Genomic DNA, 27551 nt, shown 5'->3' on the forward strand with positions numbered 1-27551 from the left:
GACACCATTTTGGGACATCTTCCCCATCTGCTGAGATTTCTCAATGCCAAGAAGGTAGTTTGTTAGTGAATGTCTGGAGCAGCGATTGCGCCCCTTTTTGCTCGACTGCATGCACTGCAATGTTCTACAGGGGTGCTAGTGAAATCCGGACAATTTTGGTGAGAAATAGCACTGGGAATCAGGCCTGGCAGTCCCGGTCAGACGGAGCTCTCAGCAAACACGTCCGTCGCGCATACTTAGAGCATTACCCATGTAAGGCCCTGGCAAATTGGGAGGGTGGTGCGGGTGGTACAGGGCCAGACCAGTGGAAAAGGCATTGCAGTCTGTCCAGATGAGCTCCTCGAACACATCTCAGAGACTTTCCCAATGATATATACTATTACAAATACATGACATCCCATCCAAAGTCTATACCATGGGTCTACTGCAAGATCCTACCTGCAGTGGATGTCACAGGGACCATGGTGACTAATGCATATGTACTGGCCTTGCCCAAAGCTGCACAAATATTGGGCAATGGTCACTATCACACTTAATGGTGCATTTAATACTGATTTCAAACGAGATGTCAAACAGTGTTCATTAGGTATACTGGATGATGTGGTTCCACTGGAACATGCCATATAGGCGATCTCCATTATTTCAAGCTCATAAACTCATCTTACTACACTGGAAATTGGAACATCCTCCAGGTCTGGAGGAGTGGATACATATAATAGGAACTACCTTGAGATATGAACCCAAATTTATTAACACTGAGGCTGCTTCAATAATAATAATAAACTTTTATTGCGTACTTCAGCAAGTCAGGAAATCTTACAAAAAGGAAATAATGATAGGAAGCTCAGCGGTTCAGCCATTAACACCATACAAGTACAGCAGGATGAATCACAGCGTATTGCAAGTACAGAGTGATAAATGAAGACAAACCTTTTCTGGCATGTAATAAAAGGGTGGCAGTTAGACCAAAGATATCTACTTATCAGGGGAGACTGCTCCATAAAAATTGAAAGGGTATGGGATGGTTGGCTGAATACCCCTGGTCTTGCCCGGTTCGATTTAGTGTCACACAGACTACCTTAGCTACTAACATGATCAACCTGTCTATGTTCTTAAACTAAGTGATGTTTATTCTCACCTCTATGGTATGGCAATATCTTATTTGCTTGAGTACTATATTTGAGCTTGTAATTTGACTATGTAGTCTATTCCTGTGTATTGTACAATGTCATGCTGTTTTTCATGGATAACTTTACACTCTGGAATTTTATAAACTGTACTTTTCATTATTCTTTTTCTAAATTAAAAAAATAGAGGGAATTAGTTTACCTCAAACTGAATGATAGTGCTTTCATCCACATCTAAATCTCTTGTAGTAATGGAATGCTCTCCTACTTCGTTGGAAACAAAAACCATAGCAGAATCTTCCTCCCTAACATCAAACAAACATCTTCATTACTGGAGTTACTGCATTTCAAACTAAAGTTAAAAACTAGAGATACAATTCATTATCACATAACAGATGCATGTTAATTATTACAAATACATAGAAGACTTATGCCCTGTACACACGATCAGATTTTCTGAAAACAAATGTTGGATGTGAGCTTGTTGGCGGAAATTCCGACTGTGTGTATGCTCCATCGAACATTTGTTGTCAGACTTTCCGCCAACAAATGTTGGCTAGCAGGTTCTCAAATTTTCCACCAATAAATGTTTGTTGTAGGACTTTCCGATCGTGTGTACACAAGTCCGTCGTACAAAAGTCCACACATGCTCAGAATCAAGTACGAGCCGGAGATATAACTAGGGTTTGTAATGGAGACATCACGTACGTCTTGTACGTCACTACGTTCATAATTGTTGGCCAAGATTTGTGTGACCGTGTGTATGCAAGACAAGTTGGAGCCAACATCCTTCGAACAAAAATCCACAATTTTGTTGTTGGAAAATAGAAAATAATCTATTTTGGATTTAACATTTTATATTGGCTGTTTTATTAAATATCTATATTGATATAGTAGACATATTATTGTAGTAGAAAAGCACCAACTTTCTTTTCTGTTATTTAATTTATAACGATTAATTTTTATTTTCAATTTTTTTTTACATTTTCATAGCACAGAACAAATCAGAAAAAATAAAGCAGAGTCCTACAATGGGAGGTAAAGACAAATAAAATGTTAACATTTTGTTGGCTTAAATCAAACTATATCTGCCATTTGTGTGGATATCTTGATCTTAGCCTGGTCCTGCTGCCCAGATGCTACAAGAGCAAGGAAAGCTTGGCACTGAGCTAAATAGTTACCTTGACAGGGACGCAGAAGTGATACATTATTTTGCAAAAGCATACAAATTAGAGATGGTGGACTCACGTGATAAGCTTGAGGTCAAATCTTTGGTTAAGCATTTACAACTATCTTGCATCTGGCATATCACATGATTCCTTGCCCTTTATTTTTTTCAGCTGCAAACTTTCTTAAAAAAAACTTCAGATTGACATTAAAATATGAGAAATTACACCTGACATATAAAAAGTGATAAATAATAACTGTGTTGACTTACGGTGCGCCTTTGGAGGAGTATGGACAGTAGAGACCAATATTTCCACCAGGGTAGAAAAACCAGTTATCTTCCTTGGGGCCATAATCAAATGTATCCATTAAGATGGTAGGATTGTGTACATTATTCCCATCAATGACAAAGTCTTCTACGATCCATATTTCATCTCTCTTTCCTGTGACAGTACAGAACAACAACAAATGTAACAGCCAGCTCATCTCACAATTCTCACATGCTGCACAATCTACAATATTCCTTTGAATACAATAATATTTGTAACTAGAAAAGGTACAATTTCTGGGGAAATTGTGAAAGTGTTCTTGCCTCTACAACTGGAGTGGGCGGAGTAACTGGGTGGGGTGGAGTGGCTTGAGTAACTGTGAAAAGTGTTAAAAAGCTTAATATTTTAAAAAGTATAAATAGTAGTAAAAAAGTTCCATCATTCGCTGAAAGAGCTGAACATTTTTTTCAAAAGTAATTTTTTTTTTTCAAAAATGAATTTTTTTTAATCAAAAATGATTTTTTTTTCTTCAAAAATGATTTTTTTTTTCAAAAGTAATTTTTTTTTTCAAAGGTAATTTTTTTTTTCAAAAATGAATTTTTTTATTTCAAAAATAATTTTTTTTTCGAAATTATTATTTTTTTTAAAGTAATTTTTTTTTCAAAAATAATTTTTTTTTTTCAAAAATTTTTTTTTTTCAAATATATTTTTTTTCAAAAATATTTTTTTTTTTTCAAAAATAATTTTTTTTTTTCAAAAAATTTTTTTTTTTCAAAAATTTTTTTTTTTTCAAAAATATATTTTTTTTTTTCAAAAATGATTTTTTTTTTTCAAAAATTATTTTTTTACTTTTTTCAAAATTTTTTTTTTTTTTTCGAAAATATTTTTTTTTTTACATGGGGCGGTCATAATGTTTTGGCTGATCATGGGGTGGTCATAATGTTTTGGCTGATCATGGGGTTGTCAGCTTTTGTCACTTCCCACTCTAGTTTTGAACATTTCGCCATTCATTCCTATGGGACCAATTTCGCCGCAAAAACGTCATTTCGTGGACCATTCGGCAAAACATTCCACAAAGTAATAACACACCAATCGGGAACAATCCGCTCGTTTCGGTATATTATTTGTCTCTGTAGTGTGAAAACTGTGGGAGGAGTCTACAAGCATTATCAAGTCTAGCAGATGAAGTCACATGCATTTGGAGTGTCTCAGCATCTTGTGTTTACAACCACTGTTTCCTAGCAACGCTCATGCCCTGTTTATGCTTCCCAAATACTGCTTCATCAAAACTGCCCCATCAGAATTACCCCATCAAAACTGCCCCATCATATTCCTCTATTATAAATCAGTACATGGTGTGTCTGTCCCCTCCCCCGGGCTCTGTAATCAGCTGAGATGCTCCAGCCACCTTCCCCCCTGTGTATAACAGAAGCTTTGGTAACCATGGCAACAAAACAAACACTAACAGTACACTCTGATTAATGGCTAAAATTTCCTGAAATGACCTCTAAACAAATGGCCGTATTTTAAAAACTATACATCCTACAGCGAAGATCTTTATATTGTGAGAATCACAAGACCCAGACCTAGATTTTGATGTATAGTATGTCTCTGAAATATTAAAAATGAAGGCACGGTCGCAGTTTAGAAATTGCCCTTCAAATTTGGAGGGGGCTAGAGTGTAGTTTCAATGAATGTCAATGGACGGCGTGAGTTACAAACAAATGGTCATATTGTGAAAACTATCAGGACTATGGCTTAGCCGTGGACATGTTTAGTGGCAGCAGGGATAGCTGAACGTTTTGATATAAGATTTGTGTAGGTGGGCCTGAAAATGAGGGAGTGGCGGCAGTTTAGAAATCATGTTCTGATTTTCCAGCTTTTGTCATCTCCCACTCTAGTTTCCCCATTCATTCCTATGGGACCAATTTCACCGCAAAAACGACGATATTTCGTGAACCATTCGGCGAAACGTTCCACAAAGTAATAGCACACCATTCGGGAACAATCCGCACGTTTCGGTATATTACTTGTCTATGTAGTGTAAAAACTGTGGGAGGAGTTAGGGTGGTAAATTTGGCTATAATAATAAGAATAATATATATGTGAGATAACAGTAAGTGGTCTTGCTATGCAAGAACACTTAATAAGATTTCAAAAGGGGGTGGTCTCAAGTGTATGATTATATTTATTCATATGCCTGCGTATATACTGATAGATGTAGACATAAATAAATATGTACAGTACTGAGCAAGTATTTGTCTTTGTTGTCATAATTTAAGCTAGCCAAATATTTCCATGTCAAATTTAGGTTCCACTATGGCTATTATCTGCATGGACTTTGTGTCCACCATGTTTGTGTGGGTTTCCTCTGGGTACTTCAGATTCTTCAATTCAAGCACATACCTAATTCCTCTTAATGAATGTGTTTGTTCGTGTTAACTGTGGTGAGAACATTTGATGGCAAGCTCTTTCATCGGCATGTATTGATAGGAATGAGCAATGTCCCCTGTAAAGCACTGCAAAAAGTGTTCAACATTATATAAGAGAGTAAAATAAATGAATGCATAAAAATTATAATTAGGTCAAAAAGGTCCAATGGATAAGGGTGCTGGAAATGCTGTCTATCTATAACAACCAATACCTGGAATCCTAGGCATAGAATATATATGAACATACCAGCCCCAAGGCTTCAGTCTATTCTACAGGGAACCTTGCAATATGCTTGCTATGAACACCCTTTAAGCTTTTTGTAAGAGAACATTCTTATCAATGACCACCAATGTGAGGTGCATTCTTCCCAATGACCACCAATAATAAGATGTTCTTCTCAATGCCCAACAATGTAAGAGGGCATTCTTCCCACTGACGCCTAGTGTACAGGGTTTCATTATACCACTAAGTACCGATCTAGGGGGATATCTCTCCCACTGACCATCAATGTAAGGGGCCTTTTTTCAACTGACCACCAACTGTAGGGGGTCCTTCTTTGCTGACCACCAGAGTAACGGGACTCCTTGTTTTAGTATTGAAGCATACATATTGAAAACATAGAAAAATGAATGTCAGCGCTTATTGGCATATATAGCTGCTAGCAATAAGTGCAGATATACAAACACTTGTGTAAACAGTGACAAAGAAAAAATTGCAGAGCTAAATAACAATATCAAAATAAACTTTATTTGGAGATGTATGCCACCATGGATGCTGTCTGTGTTGGTTGTTGACGCTGTGCATGCTCCCACAGCTCCCGGGGGTGATGTTCTTGGATGGCCTGCGGTTTCTCCAGCACTATACCTTCAGCACACGTAAGGTTATATATATGTATATAAATATATATATATATATATAAATATATATATATATATATATATATATATATATATATATATATATATATATATATATATATATATTTTACAGATAAATAATATGTGCTTTCTCCTGAAGAGTGACCCAAAGTCACAAAACTCATTGAGCTACCAGCTGCCGTATTCTACACCAATCCTTTGTTGACAATCGATTTTTATGTCATTCATTTAGTTTATACAATACATGTTCATATGAATATATATGTAATTTTTGCCATCATGTTCAATATATATCTTTTTATCAACAGTGACAGAGAGTAGCAAGGTTATAGGTTATATAGATATCTTGTAATATATGTATGTATATAGATGACATTTTATTGGATCATGAAATATTGTTGTGATACCTTTGAAATTGTTATAAGAATACTGCTATTATGGAAAACTGTCTTAAAATTTGATATTGACAATATATATATATATATATATATATATATATATATATATATATATATATATATATATATATATATATATATATATATATATATATATATATATATATATATGAACTAATAAATATATATTTTTTTATATCCATTTATTGTTTACCACTGCGTGCTTCATATAAAGTCCCAATTTCTCGCCTTTGCTCTATAAATAGTCTTCATTTGAGGAATGTTTTCAGTTTTTTTTTTTTTTAACAGACAGAAGATTAACTTTTGTCTGAACTCCAAGATTAGCAAATTGCCTGTACATGAGAGGCTTTTGTTTTCCTATTAAATCTTAAAGTGATTGGTGTATTTCATTCAGATCTGTACAATGAGTACAGGATGCCAGGGATGGATCTTGGATGGCAAGTATATTTCCACACTATTTGGGTTGTGGTCCCTTATTCATGCAGGGTGAGGGGTTCTGGGGTAGTCTGGTTGGAGAGGATTAACAGCAGTTCTCTCAGAAATGTTAAGTCCTTATTTGGGACCTGGAATTCAGAGGCACAGAGATTTTGGGTGGGCCACCAAACACTGATTATGGGACTTTGGTCCCAAAAGGGTTAACCCGCCTACAAGGGGAGGCTTGAAAAGGAGCAGGGAGGACTCTGTCAACTGAGATATTGTTTTGCTGAGCTCCTGAGGCCTTTGTGGTACCCCAAACCCCTTTGTGTGGGACTAGTATATGGGCGGTGAGCCATTCTGTTTTTGTTACACCAGAAGAATAGACTGATTGCAGTTCCAATGTTGAAGCTATTTTTGTTTGCTTGTTTTTGAAAGACTGTTGACTTTTACAAGGGGCTGGCTGGTGATCTCTGGTTCTCCATATTACAAGTAATACAGCATGAAACTTTGCTTTGTCCTGGAGCTTCCCACTGCTGCTTTCTCTTCATATGCAGAGTGACTGGACCTGTATTCACTGCCCTGTAGCTTTCTGCAGGCTTCCTGTATAAGTGGGCCTGTTGGGCCCCACCTACATCTTTTCTCTCTGAACAGTGATGATGTCACCGCTACTATTACAAGGTAATAATTAAGTGTTCTTGCATAGCAAGACCACTTACTGTTATCGCACATATATATTATTATTATTATAGCCAAATTTACCACCCCAACTCCTCCCACAACTTTTACACTACATAGACAAGTAATATACCGAAACATGTGGATTGTTCCCGATTGGTGTGCTATTACTTTGTGGAACGTTTCACCAAATGGTTCACGAAATACCGTCGTTTTTGTGGCAAAATTGGTCCCATAGGAATGAATGGGGAAATGTTCAAAACTAGAGTGGGAGGTGACAAAAGCTGAAAAATAAGGACATTATTTCTAAACTGCCACCACTCCCTCATTTTCAAGCCCACCTACACAAATCTTATATCAAAACATTCAGCTATCCCTGCTGCCACTACACATGTCCACGGCTAAGCCATAGTCCTGATAGTTTTCACAATATGACCATTTGTTTGCAACTCACACCGTCCATTGACATTCATTGAAACTCCACTCTAGCCCCTTCAAATTTGAAGGGCAATATCTAAACTGCGACTGTGCCTTCATTTTTAATATTTCAGAGACATACTATGCATAAAAATCTAGGTCTGGGTCTTGTGATTCTCACAATATAAATCTCTTTGCTGTAGGATTTATAGTTTTTAAAATACGACCGTTTGAAGTACTGCACAGTTATTATAGCTATCATGATCCAGTGTATTGTGTATTGAGCAGTGGTTGTGAAGCATAAACAGGACATGAGTGTTGCCAGGAAACAGTGGTTGTTAACACTGATTATCAAACAGATAGCACACCTTCACCTCCATTCTACGTCAAGATGCTGAGACCCCCAAATGCATGTGGTCATACATTCATCTGCTAGGCTTGATAATGCTTGTAGACTACTGGTGGAGGCAAGAACACTTCACACAATTTCCCCGGAAATTGTAGCTTTTCTAGTTGTCTTTACAAAGGCATTTGCTACAGACATACATACAAAGTGGATTTATATCCGTTGTGGCTATTGAGGACTATATGTAAATTAAAGTTTTTGTGCCTGGAGTTCAGCTTTAAAGTGGACCTTCATCAAAAAATATGACTCACTCTCCTCTGGCTTCTCCCCCTCTGTCTTACACAATAGGGAACAGTTTTTTTAACAATAAATCAGCTTCCTGCATCCTCACCAAGGCGAGCATTATGTATGCAGCGCGATCTCACACATGTGCAGATGCCCTGCAGGATCTATGGAACCTGGCAGAGCCATCCAGCAAGCCTGTATATACATATAATGACATGAAACCCCTGTGCACACAAAGAAAGCAGCAGGTCAATGGGATCTGGCAGAGGTGAGCAGCATGTCTGCACATGCTTGGGAGAACTTCATGAAATTCCATGCACGCACAGACACTGGCGGAGACCTGAGGTATATCTGCACATGTGTGAGATATCAAGCTAAGATGGTGGTATGGGAGCACAGAGATACAGAAGAACACTGGGTTGAAAGGAAGACAGCGGTGGACTAGATGGACTAGGAAGTACATATTTTATATTTACATATAGGAGAAATTATGAGGGAGTGAAAAACTATCAAGTTAGGAGTGAAGTTCCTCTTCAAAGAATACTTTAGATACAGTGAAAAAAATACTATACCATTGTGGTAAGGTTGCCAAAGCCTAAACCTAGTGGCATTGGTTTGAGCTGCTGCTGGCAGAGGAGCATTGACAAACAAGATATCAGTAGTTTGAGTAAAATAAAATTCATCCAGGAGATGCCAGGTGATGCCTCCTGTAACTGAGAACTGAAGAAGAACAGAGTGTGACCTCTCTGGAACTCCTAAAATAAAAATTACAAATAGAATAGATCATAAAAGGTATTATAAAAAAGACAAATGGGTGGATTTATTTGCTTATTATCACAAAGTATTTTTTAAAAATGCTTAATATCGAAATACAATCAAAACTTTTCTTATTTGGTTTTGGGTAGCATGCGAAAGGGTAAGAACCTTTGCAAAGCTATACTGCTCTCTCCAAGTGAAGCACAGACTGCCACAGTGTAGGAAAGAGTAGAAAGTGTGACCCTGTGGGGAGATTTCCCATCACTTACTGCGTGGTAACCAGGACTGGAAGAGATGGTAAATCTCAACCAAAGACAGCAATAAACACCTGTCGGGGGGTTTAACCTTTCCCCACTCTAATCAAAAAAAGGTTTTGGCTAGAGATTGACTATACAAAGGACAACATCATAAGTACTCCAAAAAATTGTAGATGCCTAGTTCAACATTTATTTGGCTTATCAATGGAAAAGTAGGTCAATTCAATCATCATGGTGTTGATTTACTAAAACTGTAGAATTCAAAATCTGGAGTAGCACTGCGTAGAAATCAGATTGCATGTTTTTTTTTGGCAAAGCTTAATTGGTTGGCTGATTGGCTACCATCCACAGCTGCACCAAATTTTGAACTCTCCAGTTTTAGTAAATCAATCCCTATGTATTTTTGTAGATTATTAAATATCTTTTTCTCTAAATACATCAAGAAAAAAATACCTGCATCTACTTTCAGAACACATTAGGATGGAATGAATTTTCTGTGGACAGCAAACATATGGAATGAAGTCTCCAAAGACACAATGCCAAATTTAGTCACAATCAGAAAGTTCACTGGATACAGGTCCTTAGTTCAGGATATATCACATACATTGTGATTGTGACCAAAACTGACAACTGGGTCTTCAGGGATCAAACGCTGTATATACTTGAAGATCTCTGGGCATGCTCCAGGCTGAACTATGCTCCAGTCTGGCCGCTCACAAATGGCTTCCTTTGATGCTTAAAATTTTTATGTAAAATTTAAAATACAGAAGAATGCAAACAAATAAATTAGACTTATATTACTATAAACTGCCTCCGTATTCTAGTAAGACAGATTGCCTATGCTTGGAAATACTAAAATGACTCTCAGAAAGGAATAGCTTTACTTTAAATAGGGATACACTACCCTGCCATTGATAGCCATCCCTTTCAAAAAATTAACTGCTCCCTCTATGATCCATGGTATCCTGGAGAGCCTGGGGTTTACTTATTAGCATACACATGTCAAAATGAATGAAATGGTTGCCATCTGTCCGTAACATCTGTGAGACTCCAGTGAGAAGTACAGATGTTTTCCTTTGCTTAGGTTTTACAAATCAGCCATACTGCAGTTTTATAAAAAAAAAAGATATCCAATTTTATTTCATTACCACTCACTGTTTATTCTATAAAACCTACCTTTGGTAATGAATTTATATGAAAACTGGATGTATAATGTGTGCATACAGTCAAGATCTCTTGAAACAATCATTCTGGATCCTTCCTGAAAATAAATAACATTAATTTACAAAATGATAGGTTCACATTGGACAACTAACATGACTAGGTTGTAGGTAAGATGAGGCGTTGGCTTGAAATAGTATTAAATAGTATTGAGAAAGCAGAACATTTTAGGATGAATGTATTGTTTTTTGTGGCTTCTGTAAAGAGCTGCCATGCAGTAATACTACCCCAAACAGGAGTTACCTTAATTTTTAAAGAACTTTTAAACAAATATGACCTACATTCATTGAACATAAAAACCTGTTTAGTTGGTCTTGTCTTGGCTATAAAATAATGTATACTGTATATCAATATAATGAAACAAATACCCAGCCAACCAATGGCATTTAAAGTAGGTCCTTACCCCTTTAAATATAAGTGCCGTTCCAGATTTAATTGTTTCTCCATTTAGGTTTCCACGCTCTATCCCATACACCTCAGGCCACAAGTCAGGATGCAGGTTATTATTAAAGTCATCTTTCAGAATTGAAGGTAAAGGTGCAATTGGGACACAGTATGCACCACCAAAACCTCTGTCACACCTGGAATAAAGCAAACACTAATATTATTGACCGCACTATTAAAAGCAAACAACAGGTTTTTATTTTTAATGGGAACAGTCGAATTCCAAATTAAATATAGTGCATCAAAACTATGTGGATTTTCTAGAAAGTCTCCCAGGTGCTGTGCAGGTACAGTTGAGGACCTGGAATTCTTTTTGGCCTGTTGACTTTAGCTCTGATGGTAGAACAGCCCAGATGTCATAGGCTCACAATGTTTCCCTCATAACATGATATTATGCTACTATATTTGCATAACAGACATCACTGCTCAGAACAGTGTGGCTCTGTCCAGTCCCACTCTGTGTTCTCTTTAATTTGTTGACAGCTGAATTTTGTAAAAATAGTAACGGGTGTCTACTAAAAGAGCAGGAGAGAAGGAGGATTAGGGTGGATATAGAGCAGCCCTATAACATGACCAGTTCCTACAGAGAACTTGGAAATTATTACATCACTTCCTCTAGATGGTAGCACCCCTTCATTACCTCTCACTTATGCAGGTGTGCAGATTAGGGAAGATGGCATATGGATGCTAAAAACCCTGAACGCACTTGAAGTATGTATGCATGTGCAAAATGTAACTTGCAATTTCAGAGTGTTTGCATAAAAAGGTACTTTAGTTCTGTGCAAAACACAAACAGAACTAGAGGTGGCTGTGAATAAAGATATTAATGGAGAAAAGGAAAATGGACGGCCGCAGTCCTATATAACACCTTTATTGATATGAATTGATCAATACACCAACAGAGGCACAGGTACAGATGATAGCTGATGTGCTTCGCACCGTTAGTGGTGCTTAATCATAGCTGTAGGACCACTGACCCCAATCTGTTTTATATATACGTATAATCCATTGGTCACCTGACCAAACGTATCCTTTCCAGATTGCGATCAGGTGCAGTCCTCCAAAGCTTTCACACACATGAAAGAGGGAATGGGTGTGTAGGCGATCAGTGCAAATAGCATGTTGAAATTAACTCATGAAAAGGAGAATGAAAATTGTTCATAAATAAGGGTCTATATAAATGAGCTGCAAATGATCACTTACCCACCAACTACAAATTGCGCATATGTATATGTTTCTCATCATTCTGCCATTTGGGAAGAATTCCCCTTTAGACACCATTTGGCGGACTTTGACCACATATACATGTGTGTGTATAGGTTTTTTAGATTCACACATTTTTAAATGATGCAATTATATTTATGTGCACATATTTATGTATAATTTTCACTCATTGTTTTTATTAAGTGTTTATTAGATACATGGGCACGGTGTGTCATTCTTTGGTATACCAGTGCATCAAATGAAACTTGGAGTTCATTTATTAGACCCGTATTTATGAACAATTTTAATTCTCCTTTTCATGGGTTAATTTCAACATGCTATTTGCACTGATCGCCTCCACACCTATTCCCTCTTTTATGTGTGTGAAAGCTTTGGAGGACTGCACCTGATCGCAATCTGCAAAGGATACGTTTGGTCAGGTGACCAATGGATTATAAGTACTGTATATAAAACAGATTGGGGTCGAAATGCGTCACATATCATCTGTACCTGTGCCTCTGTTGGTGTATGGATCAATTCATATCAATAAAGGTGTTATATTGGAGTGCGGCCGTCCATTTTTCTTTTCTCCGTTAATTGCTGTTGCTGAGCCGGCACCCTTCATCTCCAGAGTGCAAGGATGGAGTGAATGCGGGATCATTACCTGGAGTATAATCTCTTTGAATTTTGTGAATAAAGATAGATTAATGCTTTAAGTAGAACTATACACAAAACCTTTTTTTCAATTTGGATAAAGGAGGGTGATAGCTCTTGTCAGTTTTTTTTGCCATTTGTGCCCCATTGGGGAGATTTCCCCTCACTTCCTGTCCCATAGCCACAGGAAATGAGAGGAATTATTTGGGCCCCCAAGGTCACCAGAACTAGTGTCCCCAATTGTAAGATTTGTGATTTTCTTTAAGTTTCACTTTTTAGTGAATCTCCCTAATGGTGACACAAGCAGCAATAAAAACATAAGAGGTGTTCTGATCTATCTCCACTCCAAGTTTTGCCATTAGTTATACTTTAAATATTAACTTTCAAACAAGATTTCTAGTGGAATGTATTTTGGAAACTCTTTGGATTCTCAATTATCATTGATTAACTATCTATACCAGAAACAGTGGGAAAATTTGAGAAGCTTGAACTTTCCATATTAAATAGAGATGTGTGGCGCTACTCCATCAATCAGTATCAAACAGATAATCCGAAATTCCAACTAGACTTATCTAGGATATAGGGTGAAGTTGGTAGAGTGAACTCCACCCCCTATAATCAATGCCAGGAAATAATATATTGACTTAAAAAAGATGTCACCATATATGGGTTGATCAAAGAGGAGATCAATTCTACAGAGTGGAGATGGGAAAATAAATAACAATAATAAAAATCAATAAGCTATCTCAGTGCCCAGAAAATTCAATATGAATAGTATAAGCCACCTCACATCAAGTGACCAATTAGAAAGTAGATCTGTGAATAAGCTAGCTTCCCAAAATATTTGAAACAACCAAAATCCTTAATCATAAACGAAATTAACAATGTGGCGCAAGTGCCAGCTGAAAATCAAATATAATCTAGTGCTGATATCAAAATAAAGTGAATCTTATAAGTGAACCAATATAATAGACTGATATAAAGTGCAAAAAAATCCCTATAATAGAATGATTTTGACATATAATCCCCAATATAATAATACAATCATAACATAATAAACATCCTAATATAATATCGGTAAATCAAACGTGTAAAATTTATAAAAAAATAAAAATTTTTTTTGGGTACAATAGGACAGATAATCCCACAATAGAGATGCTGTCCCCAATAGTGACAATAGTGCAGTATAGTCCATACAACAAGTGCAATTGTGATAAGTGATTTCCACAGGTGACAGTCTTTAAATAAAGTGCAAATTGTGCAATAACTGGTTTTTTTCTTCTATGCACGTTCTAGTGCATCTCCCACTGTTTCCCCCAGCCTCTCACCTCCAGCAGCGGCCCCCAAATGGGCCAAGTAGAGCGGATAAATTTTCTAGGAGAGGATGTATCACATGAAGCGCCTCCTTAGCATCAATGGGTCTGTCTCTCTGCAACTCCTCCCGCAGCTCACAGCAATCCCAGCATTCCCAGCAGTTATTTAGGAACAAAGGAGAGGTCTCATGGTGCAGTAATTCAATGCAAAATAGAATAACTTACATTTAAAAACACAGCGATCAGTGGATGTGTAAAGCTTCCGGGTTCGGCCGTCCCCGAGAAGCGTTGGCACCTGACTCCTCCTACCCTGACGCGTTACCAGTCATTGCACAATTTGCACTTTATTTAAAGACTGTCACCTGTGGAAATCACTTATCACAATTGCACTTGTTGTATGGACTATACTGCACTATTGTCACTATTGGGGACAGCATCTCTATTGTGGGATTATCTGTCCTATTGTACCCAAAAAAATACTTTTATTTTTTTATAAATTTTACACGTTTGATTTACCGATATTATATTAGGATGTTTATTATGTTATGATTGTATTATTATATTGGGGATTATATGTCAAAATCATTCTATTATAGGGATTTTTTTGCACTTTATATCAGTCCATTATATTGGTTCACTTATAAGATTCACTTTATTTTGATATCAGCACTAGATTATATTTGATTTTCAGCTGGCACTTGCGCCACATTGTTAATTTCGTTTATGATTAAGGATTTTGGTTGTTTCAAATATTTTGGGAAGCTAGCTTATTCACAGATCTACTTTCTAATTGGTCACTTGATGTGAGGTGGCTTATACTATTCATATTGAATTTTCTGGGCACTGAGATAGCTTATTGATTTTTATTATTGGTATTTATTTTCCCATCTCCACTCTGTAGAATTGATCTCCTCTTTGATCAACCCATATATGGTGACATCTTTTTTAAGTCAATATATTATTTCCTGGCATTGATTATAGGGGGTGGAATTCACTCTACCAACTTCACCCTATATCCTAGATAAGTCTAGTTGGAATTTCGGATTATCTGTTTGATACTGATTGATGGAGTAGCGCCACACATCTCTATTTAATATTCTATCCTGGGGGAGCTGAGTGGACCCACCTGTGTTGGCGGCTCTCTATCGGGTATTTTACCGTCAGTCCCAATAATTAGTTTCTTGTTCACTATTGTGGTCTTTGCGCACTAGTTCGCTTTTATATACCTATTGAACTTTCCATGTCCCTGTGAACATTGTAAATTTATCTATAAAGTGATTTTAGCAGAAAAGAACAAAGCCAGCATTGCATAAGTGAATAATACAATATATAATTAAATTAAATTATATTAAATTAAAAAAAACAAAAACTTTTGCTTATTTTTTTAAATGTTTTTGTTATTATTCTATATTCGCTTATTATCTTTAGTTAATCATGAACTGCTTTATTACCTCAACAGCAATGTTATCACTGTAAGTTGTACAGCTTCAAACTACTTTTTCACGCCTCAAAATGTTGCAGTGCAAGAATTCCAGGCTGATATGAATGACAAAATATAATGTAGCTCTATATTCAATAATAAATGCTAGTGCGAGTGTAAGTACTTGGAAAAACATTAGTATCAGCCTCCAGTAATCACCAATGCAGCAGCACTGAGACTGGGAAGGGTAGCAGTGGGAGCCACCTCACGCATACCGTATGCAAATATTTTGACAATTAACAAGCTGGTTGGAGAGGAGTATATTAAACATGGAAATAACCTCATCAGTCTTCTGCCACTCCATCACTAACAACAGGCTGAGAATGGAGAACTGAAACCACTACATTCATAAATTTAACAGAAAAAGTGGTGTCATCCTTCCAGATGTGCACATGGCAGGTAAACAGCTCCCATATATGTATTTTCCTCTATGTAATGTGATCTTTGCCTGGAGTGTAGTTTTAAGCTATATTTAGAGACTTCTGTCTGAGGCTGTTGTGCTTTTGTGCTCTGAATAGTTTTATAAAATGTGCTGCACCATTAGTAGCAGCCCTTATAATCATAATATAAATACATTTACCAAATGTATCCTATCTTAAATATATTTTTTTCTGTACATCGATTGCATAAACGTTTTAATACTTACACACAGTGCCCTGAATCACACACACCATGTCCTGAACACATCCAAGGGCATCCAGAAGAAAGAATAATGTTATCAATGGCCCATGCATCAGTACCAGGCCCATAGCTACTCTGTATCCATCTGAAGCGAGTCCTTGGAGAGCTATGATAAAATCCAAGCACATCCATTTTACAGTGCACAATTATATTGCAGTTTACAATCAATACTGCATGAGTTAATGGTCAATAATTTATTTGCGTTTGGTACATATTTAATACATAAACATTAAGCTAAAGTTTTTCCAGTAGAAACAAAGTACGTTCAATTTGTATTAAGCCAAATTAATTTAACTCCACAGCGTTCTTGATCTTGTATGTACAGTATTTAACAATGACTGCTTTCATAAGTCTGAAAAGGCACAGTGAGTTTAACAGTGTTTATGTACAAATGTGTTTTTCAATCTTCTGTATTATCACTTTCAATATTCATTGGAAGATGTAAAGCATTTGAAAAAAAAAACAGGAACATTTTATAGTAGTAGTAGTTTATCTGCGACATTATTACTGTATATTGATACATCTACAGCCCAACTAAAAAAAAGTGTTAAGTGTATAGAATTGTGGATAATTTACTAAAATAATCATGTACATTGAAATAATTGAAAATGGGTGTTCACGAGTGAATTAAAGTACTGATGTGTCCATACAAGACAAGAAAGTATTTTTGTATGACTTTCACATTATGCTTTCTTACACTTTCATTTTTTGTTGTTTTAAAAGTAGATATATTTGTTGAAAAATATTTGGCAACCCATACACATGCATCATGGGAAGGTGCAATGAAGCACAATTATCATGTAGTGCTAGAACGCAGAACTTGCACATGTAATGTGCAAATATGACCGCCCCCATGTATTATATTTTATAAAAATATAAATAATACACAGACATTCTGTTTTAGCAATGTACTAGTCTGCTCAATGAGTTATAAAGCATCCGTACACTTACATGGTTGATGGTGGAAGATATACGGTAATCCGTTTCCAACTTTGGAACCTCTCAGATAAGTATACAGAGCTCTCTGTATAATGTAAGCAGCCAATGCTGGGTGGCACACACTCCTCAGTAACCTGGTGCCAATCTCTTCCATTATTTAGTGAATATTGTAACTGAACTGTGTGAGAATCACTAAATGGCTTACTACAGCCCATGCTCAATTCAAACTGTAGAGAACTGGATGGCATCACATGGAAATCCCATGTCTCTACATATCGAGGCTTCCCTGTAGTACAAATGAAATAATGCATTATAAACCATCTTGTAATTTTCATTGTTCCTGTAGCTGAGTCATATTTCAATGTGATCTTTAAAAAATAGCATGTAATCTGCTCTGCTCTAAACTAAGTACAAACAAAGAAAACATTTATATTAAAATTGAAAAAAGTAAAAAGTTAACAAAAACTATTTTCCATGATCTACAGTGGTACACTTGTACACAGGGCCAGATTTTTTCATTGTGCCCCTTACAGCAGTTGACTGTCTAGCCTAAATTTCACCATAACAAACCACATGGTGCTATGATGGATTGGCTGAAAGAGATATTTTCCATCTTTACAACAGCATGACCAGAAAAGTAGGGAAAACCACTGCACTGTTCTGGTAGAAAATTGGTTCTAGGTTTGTGGACCTAAAATGGGTGAACTGTAATGCCGCGTTCACGGGCTAAACTCCGTCGGCATTTCCGACGGAAAGATTTAGAACATGTTCTATATCTGAGTCCATCAGAAATGCAGACAGAAAAAGTCAGATGGGGCATACACACGGTCGGAATGTCTGACCAAGAGCTCCCATCAGACTTTTTCTGTCGGGAAGCCCGGTGGTGTGTACACGGCATAAGTCATTTTTCCACCAAGAAAACCCCAAACTGTGCAGGTAAAGCTGCAGTCTGGAGCCTTTTACTATACACAGTGTTAGCAACAGGATGTGTATGTGACTGCTTGCTACCTGACAACCCTGGCCATGGCATAGGTATATATAGAACTGGTGCAAAAGATTAAAGGATATAAATACCCATATACAACAAACAACAATCATTTGTACTCAAATCATTTACTCTGTATGTAATGAATTATGCACATGCTGAACTATATGTAAAATATTCATAAAAACACTACTGGGTAAAGTATGTGAATTATTTCACCTGCCAAAATTTTATGTTTTGTTCAGATAGTCTTGTGATTCACACATCTCAAATTTCCTCACTTCTCTCTATTACTATACAAAATATATGCAATCTTTAATGAACACATAACCCAATTAGGGGTGTTTTTACATTTTTTTTAGCTGTTAGAAAGGATCCAAAAAAATGGATTCAAAATTTTTCTCCAACAAGTATTTGCAACAGCATTTTGGGGTGATGTATAGGCATACATTAAAGTAATTCATCATGCATAAAACAATTGACAAAGAGAGTTTAGATTTACATTTACAATCCACATTTTAAGACATGTACCTGTGTTCTCAGAAAAAACGAGGGCAGTATCCATAGACAAACAATCAATGTCTACTTGGCCTCCTTGGATTCGGTACCAGTTTGCTTGCAAATCTACAGAGCCATCAAACCTGTCCTGGAACCCAGTCCGGGAACTGTCATTCATTCCAATGAGGACATCATCTAGTGCCCACTGGCCTGATTGTCTCCCTGAAATAATTATTATAGTTAATACAGGAACATAGTCACAATACAAAACAAATATATAATGCAGTGTTCAGTGTTGTAGTTGGAAGTTTCCAACTGACAAAGACATGATCAGTCTAAAATTTTATTGGTAGGGCTATTTTAACAGTGAGAGACAGAATAACAAAAAAATCCAGAAAAACACATTTTAAAAAAGTTCTAAATTGATTTGCATTTTAATGAGTGAAATAAATATTTGGCCCCTTCGCAAAACATGATTTAGTACTTGGTGGCAAAACCCTTGTTGACAATCACAGAGGTCAGATGTTTCTTGTATTTAGCCACCAAGTTTGCACACATCTCAGGAGGGATTTTGTCCTACTCCTCTTTGCAAATCCTCTCCAAGTAATTAAGGTTTCGAAGCTGACGTTTGGTACCTTCAGCTCCCTCCACATATTTTCTATGGGATTAATGTCTGGAGACTGGCTAGGCCACTCCAGGACTTTAATGTGCTTCTTCTTGAGCCACTCCGTTGTTGCCTTGGCGATGTGATTTTAGTCATTGTCATGCTGGAATACCCATCCACGACCCATTTTCAATGCCCTGGCTGAGGGAAGGAGGTTCACGCCCAAGATTTGACGGTACATGGCCCCGTCCATCGTTCCTTTGATGAGATTGTCCTGTCCCCTTAGCAAAAAAACACCCCCAAAGCATAATGTTTCCACCTCCATGTTTGACAGTGGGGATAGGGTTCTTGGGGTCATAGGCAGCATTCCTCCTCCTCCAAACACGGTGAGTTGAGTTGATGCCAAAGAGCTTGATTTTGGTCTCATCTGACCACAACACTTTCACTCAGTTCTCCTCTAAATCATTCAGATGTTCATTAGCAAACTTCAGACAGGCCTGTACATGTGCTTTCTTGAGCAAGGGGACCTTGCGGGAGCTGCAGGATTTCAGTCCTTCACAATGTAGTGTGTTACCAATTGTTTTATTGGTGACTATGGTCCCAGCTGCTTTAAAATTTAACAAGATTCTCCCGTGTAGTTTTGGGCTGATTCCTCACTGTTCTCATGATCACTGAAACTCCATGAGGTGAGATCTTCCATGGAGCCCCAGTCCGAGGGAGATTGATGGTTATTTTGTGTTTCTTCCATTTGCAAATAATTGCACCAACTGTTGTCACCCTCTCATCAAGCTGCTTGGCGATGGTCTTGTAGCCCCTTGGACAGCTCTTTGGTCTTGGCCATGGTGGAGATATTAGAATCTGATTGATTGTTCCTGTGGACAGATGTCTTTTATACTGGTAACAAGCTGAGATTAGAGCACTCCCTTTAAGGGAGTGCTCTAATCTCAGCTTGTTACCTGTATAGAAGACACCTGAAAGCCAGAAATATTGCTGATTGATAGGGGATAAAATACTTATTTTACTCATTAAAATGCAAATCAATTTATAACTTTGTTGAAATGCGTTTTTCTGGATATTTTTATCATTATTCTGTCTCACACTGTTAAAATAAACCTACCACCAAAATTATAGACTGATACATTTTTCGTCAGTGGGCAAACCTAAAAAATCAGCAGGGGATCAAATACTTTTTTTTCTCACTGTATAGCTAAAGGAAAAAATCACACAATGCACTATTTTGTAATTTGCATACTCTACATTGGAATAGTTGATGTTTTGACAGAGATAAATGAGGTGGCATAAGAGAACGCTTCCAAGATAAAACCTCTTACAGGACCCACCATGCTGCGGCTGCCACCATCGGAACGCAGTTGTAGAAGTCTTTGCATCGCGTGGTAATTCTATGGAGATTATTTGTGGCTCCAGATAAGATAGGAAATCCAGCTCACGCAATAAATTCCAGCTAATGCCATTGTCATTTGTGTATTGAACAACAATACCTTAAAAACAGCAAAATACATGATTGTTTACAGATATGAGCAACTTTCATATATAGGAAAAATTGTTCTTCATCCTGGTTTAAAAAAATAAATGAGGTATAGGACCAAATCTCATATTAACTTGTTACAAATGTCAAAAAGTCATATAAACATCGTACTGTATATTTTGGCTTTGGATGGAACTGAAAACGTGTGAAAGTTTGCAATTGATATACGTTGATTGAGTATTGTTTTCTTCTTATTCAGTAATAATGTTGAATGTAATTTACAACCAATCAAGATGATCTTTTTACACATTTATGATGATTATATCAAATATACAGATTTGTACAATCTCTCTTTAGTGGCTATCTGTATACCAGGGTAACACAGATCGGTTTACTGCAAAAAGAGCAAAATACAAGCATAATACCAGCATTCAACTTTTGCTGTTCTGACTTAATAAAAATGAATGCTGATTGGTTACACATTGGTTACTTTAGGCCGTAAGGAAAAGTCACAGAAACAGCAGCTTGCCCGTGCTCTAAAGACAAAGCAGTTAATTTGCTAAAAGCAAATAGATTGTTCACCTTGCTATGGAATTTTCCCCAGAGCTTAGTGAATGAGCTGAAGTTCTGATGACTTCCATCATCCCATCATTTGCTAGCAAAAATGCTGTTTTTTATTTTCTTTGCACATGACTGGGTATTCTTTGCAAAGTGAATTTTTCACCATATTCACTAAGCTTTGGGGAAAACGATCTTTCAAAGTGAGCAGCCTATTTACTTTTAGTAAATCAACCCCAATGGGAAGATGTCTTTGCACCCAATGTTGTTAGGGAGACATCTACCCCAAAGCCTTTATTACTTGACTACATTCTGATAAAAAAAGAAATCTGATAACATTGATACATATAGTTAAACAAAATCCCTTAGGTGGCTCAGCTACTAAGTTTGACCCCATGGGGAATTAATTTATATTTAACACTATTCATGATAAAATCCTGGAGGGAAAAAGAAAACAGTACTTCTAGTACATATTTTCTCATCACACATGTAGGCATTTGCTTTTCTCCTGTGATCATTTAGGCCAGTGGTCTCCAAACTGGGGCCTGCGGGCACTATTGCTACCACTGGACACCAATGATGGGGTACTATTTCTCCTACTGACACCAACGATGGGGCATTATTTCTCATACTGACATACGTCCTGACGAATGTCGGGGGGTGGAACAAAACATGTAGACAACACAAGGACGGGCCCCTCATACACACCGCACGCTATCATCTATGATTGGATTCTATACCAGAATCCCTCAGAGGCACTGAGAACTGTTGCAGCCATTGTACAGCCATGGGATACTAGCTATCATCAGCGCATTATATGCCACTCACCCAAGGGGCTACTGAGTCCACCTGCAGATTGCACGTGGTTTACCATCACCACTTCCACACCACTTGTCAGCATATCAAGAGCCTGGATGCTCGGAGTCTGAGATACACAGTGGAACCGTGAGACAACTACAGTGGGACTGTGAATAACCCCGACCCCTAGCACTGGTAGACTGGTTTTATCAGAAGTGCAGTATGGTACCCACAGCCGCTGGGCCTTAAGTATAGCACTGGCCACACCAGCTACAGCATATGGGAGTTACGATCTGCCTCTTGCATTAAGGTGTTTTCACTTTTGTCCTGCTGTTTGGTTCCATCACACTGTCCCTAGCATATTGTGGATTATAGTGTGTGGTAGTGAACTATATAATCTTGGGAGTGGCTTGGTCCAATATTGTACCTATAGACTGAAGGAACCTACAGAGACGACAACCTCTATTTGAGTCGCATTATTTACACCTGATGACTTTAGATGGACTGCATTTACTCTCATGTAGAGATGCCATATACTATCTAGTTGCAGCGTTCTCCTTAGGTATATCTGTATTATGGTTATGCACTGCATTCGCCCACTGTGGCTTCAGGGGGCAGTGCTACCACATACAGGTTCTCTGGTTTTGATTGAGTCCCATGATTACATTGTATATAGGCTCATTTAGCATACAGGTGCATACATCAGGGGTTCCATCAGTTTAAGGGGGGTTTCAGCTTATATAGTCGCCTCTGTCCCAGCTACCAGAAAGAGGGCCATAGGGTTTGCTGTATTAGGAGAAGGTTTAAAGGGTGTTCGGTTTGGGAGGGTATAGGCTTTTGGGGAGATGGTGTTGACAGTTCTTAGGGGGGGAGGGAGGATTGAGAGCATTGTAGGATTTCTTCTGCTTTTCTGTGTTATTTTTACAATAAATTATGAGGAAGTGGCCCCTGGATGGTCTTTCGCTTTTCTTTTCTTTTTTTGTTTTTCTTTTTGGTATTGGAAAAAGAAAAAATGACTTTTGTAGGCATTTGTTTTTCTCCTGTGATCATTTAGGCCAGTGGTCTCCAAACTGGGGCATGCGGCCCTTTGCTTGCCTTTATCTGGCCCTCGGGGCACTATTGCTCCCACTGGACACCAATGATGGGATACTATTTCTCTTACTGACACCAATGATGGAGCACTATTTCTCTTACTGACACAAATGATGGGGCACTGTTCCTCCCTCCAACACCAACTATGGGGCACTATTCCTCCCACGGACAGCAACGATGAGGGATTCTTCCTCCCACTGTCACCAATGATGAGGGGCAATTCCTCCTGCTGATACCAACAAACAGGCATTGTTCTTCGCACTGACACCAAAGATGAGGCACTATTCCTTCCACTGACATCATTTTCCACTCCCACTGGTCACAGTCTGGCATTCCCAATGTCTGAAAGCAACCCCTTCCTCCTACTTAATCACAGAGGTGCAAGCCAAATAATTATTTTCCCCCACTACTTTACAAACTCACCTACACTACTAGAGGATCCCCAAAGGGCTTCAACAAGACCGGGGGCCTTTGCTACCACTCCCCTCTCACAGAATAAACTCCATTGGTGTTCTTGGGAGACCACAATTTTCTATTTTCTCTCTCCATACACATCTTTTATGTGAATGTATCTAACCAAATGTACCACTGTATAGCACACTGTAGTTGTGCTATATACGGCACTGATGACCGTCGTTACCAGTATAGTGTCATAGCTGCATACTCATACTGCAAGAAAAACTCAGTGGTTTAGTAAATAACACCATAAGAAAGCTTTATTAGTGTGAGTAAAAAAGATAAAAATGTAATTTGTGTACAGTGTTGCATGACCGCACAATTGCCAGTTAAAGTAGAGCAAAGTTGAATAGCAAAAAATGTTCCAATTATCAAAAGTGGTAAAACCTTCTGGAGCTCAAGTGGTTAAAAAAAGATTATCTAAATAAAAAATGTCTAGACAACTCTGTCTAAATTTCACTTGGAAACATTTTATTTTTATGAGAAAAATAACAAAACTAAAAAGATAAAACAATACAAAAAAAACTAGAATATAGAATTTAATGAAAATAATAAATACATTAATTTAGTATATGTACACTATATTACCAAAAGTATTGGGACACCTGCCTTTACACATACATTAACTTTAATGGCAAAGCAAGGTACATAAAGACATGGATGAGCGAGTTTCGGGTGGAGGAACTTGATTGGCCGACACAGAGTACTGACCTCAACCCGACAGAACACCTTTGGGATGAATTAGAGTGGAGACAGCGAGCCAGGCATTTCTTGAAGCTGTTATAGCTGCAAAGGGTTGGCCAACTCAATATTAAACCCTACAGATGAAGACTGAGATGCCATTAAAGTTCATGTGCGTGTAAAGGCAGGCGTCCCAATACTTTTGGTAATATAGTGTATATACTGTACAGCATATCTGGATAGTTAAATTTGGTGATAAAACATTTTACATTTTTTTACAATTTTATGTTTACATTTACCTTCATTTCTTGCCTTTGGCTTGCTACAGGTCAAGCCACTGCTCTTACTTCCTATCTGTATGTAAAACTGAACTAATCTGAGGAGAAGAAGAAGATTCAGTTAACAGAGGTATTAGTAACAAAGCAGCACAGCAAAAGGATGCCTTAAAATAAACGTATACTTAATACTAAAAATGTAAAAGTAGTATTAAACCCTCTGCATTTTTTAGCTTATCACATAGAGCCCAATAAAATAAACATTCCTCAGTAATCTATTTGTTGAAATTCTTACCCCAGCACTTGCAGTTTACAGCTTTCAATGCTGTTGGCTCCAGTTCTCTCAGTGCTGCCTCCCTGAATTTCCAGTCTTAACAGGAAAGAGGTAACTGTGAGCAGCGAGCCTCAAGCTTGGAGGAGGGAGGGGGAAGGAGCAGTTATGATATAATGATAACCTTACCATCCCAGCCTTCAGGGCTGAGTGTTTCTGTTAATGCAAACAGCGTAGGGAGACACAAACTGCATGCAAGAGTGATTCCATACGACTTTGCATGAGAAAGGAGCCACTCTGAAACAGGAAACCTGGGGCAGTGGTCATGACACCAGTTTCAAAAAATGAATAAATAATCTACTTAAAGTGCTTAAAAAAAGGTTTCTTATCAATTTAAGTGCTATTAAGAACTTTACTAAAAAGTACATTAAGGGAGTCTTGTATCATGTTAGTACTTAGTGCCTGGCAAGCGGTTCGGACAAAGCAGCCAGGAAAATCAATTTAAATGTATTTTTTTTTCTTTATACAATTGTGTGAAAAAGTATTTGCCCCCTTTCTGATTTTTTAGTTTCTTGCATATTTGTCACAATTAAATGATTCAGATCATCAAACAAATTTCAGTATTACACAAAGATAACCCAAGTAAATACAAAATGCAGTTTTTAAATGATGGTTTCATTTGTTAGGGCAAAAAAGCTATCCAAACTTGCCTGGCTTTATGTGAAAAAGTAATTGCCCCCTAAACCTAATAACCGGTTGTGCCACCCTTGGCGGCAACAACTGCAATCAAGCATTTGCGATAACTGGCAATGAGTCTTTCACATTGCTGTGGAGCAATTTTGGCCCACTCTTCTTAGCAGAATTGTTTTAATTCAACCACATTGGAGGGTTTTCCAGCATGAACGGCCTGTGTAAGGTCATGATACAGCATCTCAATTGGATTTAAGTCCGAGCTTTGACTAGGCCACTCCAAAACTTAAATTTTGCTTTGTTTGATCCATTTGGAGGTGGACTTGCTGTTGTGTTTCGGATCATTGTCCTGCTGCATAACCCAAGTGCATTTGAGCTTGAGGTCAGGAACTGATGGCCGGACAATCTCCTTTAGGATTTTCTAGTAGAGATCAGAATTCATGGTTCCATCAATTATGGCAAGTCGTCTAGGTCCCGAAGCTGCAAAGCAGCCCCAGACCATCACGCTGCTACCACCACCATGTCTGACTGTTGGTATGATGTTCTTGTTATGAAATGCTGTGTTATGCCGTGTACACACGGCTGGACTTTTCGACCAAACTTGTCCAACGGAACAAATCCGTTGGACAATTCGACTGTGCGTGGGCTTCATCGGACCTGCAGTGGACCTTTTTTGTTGAAAATGTTACGGACTTTAGATTTAGAACATGTTTCAAATTTTTCTGGTCGAAAAATCAAATCTGGTCGAAAAATCCATTCGTCTGTATGCTAGTCCGACGGATGTAAACCGACGCTAGGGCAGCTATTGGCTACTGGCTATGAACTTCCTTATTCTAGTCCGGTAGTGCGTCATCGCGGTCGAATCCGTCGGACTTTGGTGTGATTGTGTGTAGACAAGTCCGATTTGACAGAAGTCCGTCGAAAAGTCTGCCGTGATTCAGTCCGTCTAAAGTTCGGTCGTGTGTACACAGCATTAGTTTTATGCCAGATGTAATGGGACGCACACCTTCCAAAAAGTAACATTTTTGTCTCATCAGTCCACAGAATATTTGCCTAAAAGTCTTGGGGATAATCAAGATGCTTTTTGGTAAATGTGAGATAAGCCTTTGTCTCTTTCTTATTGTTGAATCATGAACACTGATCTTACCTGAGGCAAGTGAGGCCTGCAGTTGTTTAGATGTTGTTCTAGGTTCTTTTATGACCTCCTGGATAAGTCAACGTTATGTTCTTGGAGTAATTTTTGTAGGCCGGCCAGTCCTGGGAAGGTTCCCCACTGTTCCAAGTTATCTCAATTTGTGGATAATGGTTCTCCCTCGTGGTTCACTGGAGTTCCAACGCTTTAGAAATGGCTTTGAAACCCTTCCTACATGTACATTACTTTGTTTCTAATCTGTTTTTGATTTTTTTAGATTGTGGCATGATGTGTGGCTTTTTGTGATCTGTTAGTGTGCTTCACTTTGTCAGACAGCTTCTATTCATGTGATTTCTTGATTCAACAGGTCGGCAGTAATCAGGCCTGGGTGTGACAAGTGAAATTTAACTCAGCTTTCCAAAAAATTGTGGTTAATCACAGTTCATTCATGATTCAGCATGGGAGTGAGCTCTTGGTTTTACCCGGGTTATCTTTGTGTAATATAAAAATTAGTTTGATGATCTGAATCATTTAAGTGTGAGTTTTATTATCTCTTTTCATGTGACAACACTGAAGAAATGACACTTTGCTACAATGTAAAGTAGTGAGTGTACAGCTTGTATAACAGTGTAAATTTGCTGTCC

The 27551-nt window shown here is 37.7% G+C and overlaps 1 protein-coding gene across 2 annotated transcripts in view; it reads right to left on the reverse strand.

Annotated features, from left to right (window-relative positions):
• Positions 1-27551, reverse strand: part of RELN (reelin) — an 865607-nt gene that overhangs the window by 129467 nt on the left and 708589 nt on the right. For both annotated transcript variants that reach the window (XM_073619618.1, XM_073619617.1), the window contains exons 31-40: positions 24839-24915; positions 20809-20967; positions 18898-19086; positions 17394-17667; positions 16408-16548; positions 11071-11248; positions 10623-10707; positions 9006-9188; positions 2566-2737; positions 1330-1432 (exon numbers count right to left, since the gene is read on the reverse strand). In XM_073619618.1, the coding sequence (XP_073475719.1) occupies positions 1330-1432; positions 2566-2737; positions 9006-9188; positions 10623-10707; positions 11071-11248; positions 16408-16548; positions 17394-17667; positions 18898-19086; positions 20809-20967; positions 24839-24915 (1561 nt within the window). The remainder of the gene's footprint in view (positions 1-1329; positions 1433-2565; positions 2738-9005; positions 9189-10622; positions 10708-11070; positions 11249-16407; positions 16549-17393; positions 17668-18897; positions 19087-20808; positions 20968-24838; positions 24916-27551) is intronic.

The sequence above is a fragment of the Aquarana catesbeiana genome, linkage group LG03 (assembly GCF_042186555.1).
Source record: "Aquarana catesbeiana isolate 2022-GZ linkage group LG03, ASM4218655v1, whole genome shotgun sequence".
In the NCBI taxonomy this organism is placed as follows: domain Eukaryota; kingdom Metazoa; phylum Chordata; class Amphibia; order Anura; family Ranidae; genus Aquarana; species Aquarana catesbeiana.